At 41.9% G+C, this 6584-nt stretch overlaps 1 protein-coding gene across 1 annotated transcript in view; it reads right to left on the reverse strand.

Moving 5' to 3' along the window:
* The window catches only part of LOC309524048 (cytoplasmic dynein 2 intermediate chain 2-like), a 26085-nt gene extending 20278 nt beyond the window's left edge, over positions 1-5807 (reverse strand). Inside the window, exon 1 of the mRNA XM_082208393.1 lies at positions 5667-5807. Within this exon, the coding sequence (XP_082064519.1) occupies positions 5667-5744 (78 nt within the window). The 5' untranslated portion in view covers positions 5745-5807. The remainder of the gene's footprint in view (positions 1-5666) is intronic.
* Between the last annotated feature and the right edge of the window lie 777 nt (positions 5808-6584).

Here is a 6584-nt window from a genome sequence, read left to right on the forward strand (position 1 = left end):
GCCCAGAACTGGACACAGTACTCCAGGTGTGGTCTGACCAGAGCAGAATACAGTGGCACTATTACTTCCCTTGATCTAGATGCTATACTCCTATTGATGCAGCCCAGAATTGCATTGGCTTTTTTAGCTGCCGCGTCACACTGTTGGCTCATGTCACGTTTGTGGTCCACCAAGACTCCGAGATCCTTTTCACATGTACTGCTCTCAAGCCAGGTGTCCCCCATCTTGTATTTGCGCCTCTCATTTTTTTGGCCCAAGTGCAATACTTTACATTTCTCCCTCTTAAAATCCATCTTGTTTGTTTTGGTTCTTTAATTCCTCCTCGCTTTCTGCCATCAAGGTTGTGTGGCCTTTTTGAATGCTGCACCTCGATAGCGAGACCGGGGAGTTTGTGATGGGTGGGGGTGCGGTTGGAAGGTGGGTTGTCTGGTTGTTGCTGTTGTTTTGCCGTTGTTGTTTTTCAGGGATGGCATCCAATTTGCTTGCACTGGTGCAATGTTGCGCTAGTGTAATGACAATAAAGAATCTATCTATCTATCTATCTAGATATGAAGGTATAGATAGATATAGAGATAGATATAGATAGATATAGATAGATATAGATATAAAGGTATAGATATATATAGATAGATAGATAGATAGATAGATATAGATATATATAGATAGATATAAAGGTATAGATATATATAGATAGATAGATATAGATATATATAGATAGATATAAAGGTATAGATATATATAGATAGATAGATATAGATAGATATAGATAGATATAAAGGTATAGATATATATAGATATAGATATAGATATAGATAGATATAGATAGATATAGATATAAAGGTATAGATATATATAGATAGATAGATAGATAGATATAGATATATATAGATAGATATAAAGGTATAGATGCAGGTTTTGGTGTCTTCGGGTGTCTTCCCGTGTAAGAGTCGGGGTGTCTGGGCGACGTTTCGACGAGGTCTCACTCGTCATCTTCAGGCTGGTGCTTTCGGCTTCTTGTTACTGGAACAGAGATAGGTATAGATATATATATATAGATAGATATAGATATATATAGATAGATATAAAGGTATAGATATATATAGATAGATAGATATAGATATATATAGATATAAAGGTATAGATAGATAGATAGATAGATAGATATAGATATATATAGATAGATATAAAGGTATAGATATATATATATAGATAGATAGATATAGATATATATAGATAGATATAAAGGTATAGATGCAGGTTTTGGTGTCTTCGGGTGTCTTCCCGTGTAAGAGTCGGGGTGTCTGTGCGACGTTTCGACGAGGTCTCACTCGTCATCTTCAGGCTGGTGCTTTCGGCTTCTTGTTACTGGAACAGAGCAGAATCTGGTGTTTGAGTTCCTATAAATACTGTTGAGGGGTGTGGTGTATAGCCTCCAACGTTCTGGGCAGAGAGGAAGTTCCTAGATTAGTGTGCCTTTTCTTCTTTTGTTCCTTAATTACTTGAGGGATATCTTGAGTGATTTCATGAGTGATATTCTGAATACCACTGGGTGGGTCATTAAGTGTAGATTAGTTCCTAGATTAAGTGGAGTTCCTAGATTAGTTCCTAGATTAGTTCCTAGATTAGGTGGGTCATTAAGTGTAGAGGAAGTTCCTAGATTAGTGTGCCTTTTCTTCTTTTGTTCCTTAATTACTTGAGGGATATCTTGAGTGATTTCATGAGTGATATTCTGAATACCACTGGGTGGGTCATTAAGTGTAGATTAGTTGCTAAAGCTTTCGTGTCTTGACCTCTTGAGCTTGTGAAGAGTTTTTCTGAGAAGATGGCTGTGCTGCATTTAGTTGTGCTCTGGCTTGGCTTCGTGTATAGGGGCGAGCTGTGGTTTTGTGCCTTGTGCCAGCCAGATCTGTGTAGGGATTGCAGGGGGGTGCAGCATCCGGAGGTGCCACTATAGTTTGGCTACTGGATGGAGTCTGTAATATGTCTGTGGAGAGGGTCTGGGTTTGGGTCTGGTGTGGTTGATTGGTGACGGCGTTCTGTGTGCCTCTGGTTCTGGTGTCGGTTTTTGTGGGGAGGGCTAATTTCCAGATGTCTGGCAGGCGGGACGTGTCGTCACGCTTGTTCATGTTGTGAGGGTGTTTCTCTATCTCGATGGCTTCCATGATTATTCTCTTGTGGTGATGTTCCATGTTAAAGAGCAATTTGGAATCTGCAAAATTAATTTCGTGTCCTGTTTCTTTCATGTGTTGGAAAAGAGAGGAAGTTTTTTCTTCTTTTTTGACGGCATTCTTGTGTTCTGCGATACGTGCATTTATTCGTCTGTTTGTTTGTCCAATGTACGTGGCTGGGCAGACTTTGCAGGGTATTTCATAGACCCTGTGGTGAGCTCCATAGGCTCACCTCTACAAAATCTCGCTAAATTTCTCGCTAAGCAACTTCAGCCCTATGCAGAATCCATCGCTTCACACGTTACTAACTCCTTCCAGTTCATAGAAACAATAAAGAAACAATACCTACATCCCGATGACCTACTTGTGAGCTTCGATGTTGTATCTCTCTTCACTCAAGTGCCCATTAATGAAGCCTTGACAGCCATTCAAAACAAATACAACCCCCCCAAATACATCCTGGACCTGACCAACCACTGCCTAACCAACACGTACTTCATCCACAATGGACAAAGATACAAACAGATAGAAGGAGCACCTATGGGATCACCCCTCTCACCGGTCATCGCAAATTTGTACATGGAACACTTTGAAACCAATGCTTTAGACAAGTCAGAACACAAACCCAAACTTTGGCTCAGATATGTTGACGACACCTTTGTAATTTGGCCACACGGGAAAGAAAAACTAGATAGCTTCCTCACACATCTCAACAGCCTACACCCCAAAATACAATTCACTATGGAAATAGAAGACAACAACCAACTCCCCTTTCTTGACGTCCTAATCTACAAAAAACCTGATGGCTCCCTAGGACACACTATCTACCGGAAAAAAACACACACCAACCGCTACTTACATGCACAATCACACCACCACCCTGCACAAATAAACTCCGTAGCCAAGACTCTCATCTCCAGAACCAAACGCCTGGCTGACAAAGACCACTTGACAACTGAGTTACAGAATCTCTCAAATGTGTTAATCGCCAATGGATACCAGAAAAACAGGGTTACGAAGCTAATCCAAAAAGAAACACCCCCCAAAAACCAAGACACAGAAGAAAACAATGGCATGGCCCTCCTTCCTTATATCAAGGGCACTACAGACAAAATTAGCAAAATCCTCCATAAACACAATATCAAAACAGCCTTCTGCACCAACCAAAAAATAGCCAATATCCTCAGAAACCCAAAAGACAAAATCCAGCTGGAAAACCAAGGGGTCTATGAAATACCCTGCAAAGTCTGCCCAGCCACGTACATTGGACAAACAAACAGACGAATAAATGCACGTATCGCAGAACACAAGAATGCCGTCAAAAAAGAAGAAAAAACTTCCTCTCTTTTCCAACACATGAAAGAAACAGGACACGAAATTAATTTTGCAGATTCCAAATTGCTCTTTAACATGGAACATCACCACAAGAGAATAATCATGGAAGCCATCGAGATAGAGAAACACCCTCACAACATGAACAAGCGTGACGACACGTCCCGCCTGCCAGACATCTGGAAATTAGCCCTCCCCACAAAAACCGACACCAGAACCAGAGGCACACAGAACGCCGTCACCAATCAACCACACCAGACCCAAACCCAGACCCTCTCCACAGACATATTACAGACTCCATCCAGTAGCCAAACTATAGTGGCACCTCCGGATGCTGCACCCCCCTGCAATCCCTACACAGATCTGGCTGGCACAAGGCACAAAACCACAGCTCGCCCCTATACACGAAGCCAAGCCAGAGCACAACTAAATGCAGCACAGCCATCTTCTCAGAAAAACTCTTCACAAGCTCAAGAGGTCAAGACACGAAAGCTTTAGCAACTAATCTACACTTAATGACCCACCCAGTGGTATTCAGAATATCACTCATGAAATCACTCAAGATATCCCTCAAGTAATTAAGGAACAAAAGAAGAAAAGGCACACTAATCTAGGAACTTCCTCTACACTTAATGACCCACCTAATCTAGGAACTAATCTAGGAACTAATCTAGGAACTCCACTTAATCTAGGAACTAATCTACACTTAATGACCCACCCAGTGGTATTCAGAATATCACTCATGAAATCACTCAAGATATCCCTCAAGTAATTAAGGAACAAAAGAAGAAAAGGCACACTAATCTAGGAACTTCCTCTCTGCCCAGAACGTTGGAGGCTATACACCACACCCCTCAACAGTATTTATAGGAACTCAAACACCAGATTCTGCTCTGTTCCAGTAACAAGAAGCCGAAAGCACCAGCCTGAAGATGACGAGTGAGACCTCGTCGAAACGTCGCCCAGACACCCCGACTCTTACACGGGAAGACACCCGAAGACACCAAAACCTGCATTCCTGTACCCGTGAAAATCTACGAAAGCAAAGGTATAGATATATATAGATAGATAGATAGATAGATATAGATATATATAGATAGATATAAAGGTATAGATATAGATAGATAGATAGATATAGATATATATAGATAGATATAAAGGTATAGATATATATAGATAGATAGATAGATATAGATATATATAGATATAAAGGTATAGATATATATAGATAGATAGATAGATATAGATATATATAGATAGATATAAAGGTATAGATATAGATAGATAGATAGATATAGATAGATATAGATAGATATAAAGATATATATAGATAGATAGATAGATATAGATATATATAGATAGATATAAAGGTATAGATATAGATAGATAGATAGATAGATAGATAGATATAGATATATATAGATAGATATAAAGGTATAGATATAGATAGATAGATAGATAGATATAGATATATATAGATAGATATAAAGGTATAGATATAGATAGATATAGATAGATATAGATAGATATAGATATAAAGGTATAGGTATATATAGATATAGATAGATAGATAGATATAGATATAAAGGTATATAGATAGATAGATAGATAGATATAGATATAGATAGATATAAAGGTATAGATATATATAGATAGATAGATATAGATAGATATAGATAGATATAGATAGATATAAAGGTATAGATATAGATAGATAGATATAGATAGATATAGATATAAAGGTATAGGTATATATAGATATAGATAGATAGATAGATATAGATATAAAGGTATATAGATAGATAGATAGATAGATAGATATAGATATATATAGATATATATAGATAGATATAAAGGTATAGATATAGATAGATATAGATAGATATAGATAGATAGATATAGATAGATATAAAGGTATAGATATATATAGATAGATAGATAGATATAAAGGTGTGTGTGTGTATATATATATATATATAGATAGATATAGATAGACAGATAAACTGACCAATGACAGGATTCATAGGGGCCCTCCAAATCCCTACGGCCGGAAAGACAAATTATCTGGGTTATTATTATTAGATATTAATTATTAGAAATTAATAGATATCCATGGAAATTCCCACCCGCCCTGAAATTCCCTCCCTCTTCTCCCTACGGAGATACCTCCTCGCAGCGCCGGCCCCGCTCGGCCCGCCAGGCCGAGGCCACGTCCGCCGCGCCGCCGGCCGCGTCGGAGAACATCGCGCAGGAAAGGCCGAGGCTTTTGTTGGCGGAGTAGGCCGCGTTGCCTGGGCGACGGGGGCGACGCGGCGCGGGGAGATGACGCGCCCGGAGCGTGTTCTCGCGGGAAGGGAAGGTGAGGGAGGAAATCCCGCGAGAGTTGGGAAGGGACTCGCCTCCTTCTGGCCAGAATGGGTGGGGAATCGGGGCGGAGGGCCGAGCTCTCGCGAGAATTGGGAGGGGATCTCGCGGAAGGGCCTAAGAGCTCGCGAGACGTGGGGAAAACAGCGCCTCTCGCGGGATTTCGAAGAAAGGCCGCGAGGATTGGGATGCAATCGCGCGGAGAGGCCTACTTCCCGCGATACGTCGAAGAAACTCTCGCGAGGCTTCGAAGAAACACCGCGAGACTTGGGATGCAATCGCGCGGAGAGGCCTACCTCCCGCGAGACTTGGAGGGAAAGAGACGCGGGGAGCCGCCCTCTCGCGAGATTTCGAAGGACGTCTCGCGAAAAGTCCACCAGGGAGACGTTCTCACGCGAGATTTCGGGAGAGAATCTCGCGCATAGGCCAGGCTCTCGCGAGAGGTGGAGGGAAATCGCGACGAGGAGACGTCCTCCCGTGAGATTTCGGGAGAGAATCACGCGGAGAGGCCTACGTCTCGCGAGACCTGAGTGGAAACAGCGCCGGAGCGCCGCTCTCGCGAGATTTCGAAAGGGAATGGCGCGGGGAGGCCTAACTCACGCGAGAAGTGGCGGGAAATAGCGCCGGAGAGCCGTCCTCTCGCGAGATTCCGGACTACCTCCCGCGAGACGTGGGGGAAAATCTCGACGGGGGGCCGTCCTCTCGCGAGAACTGTGGGGA

This window comes from Podarcis vaucheri (genome assembly GCF_965113315.1).
Source record: "Podarcis vaucheri genome assembly, chromosome: Z".
NCBI lineage: Eukaryota > Metazoa > Chordata > Lepidosauria > Squamata > Lacertidae > Podarcis > Podarcis vaucheri.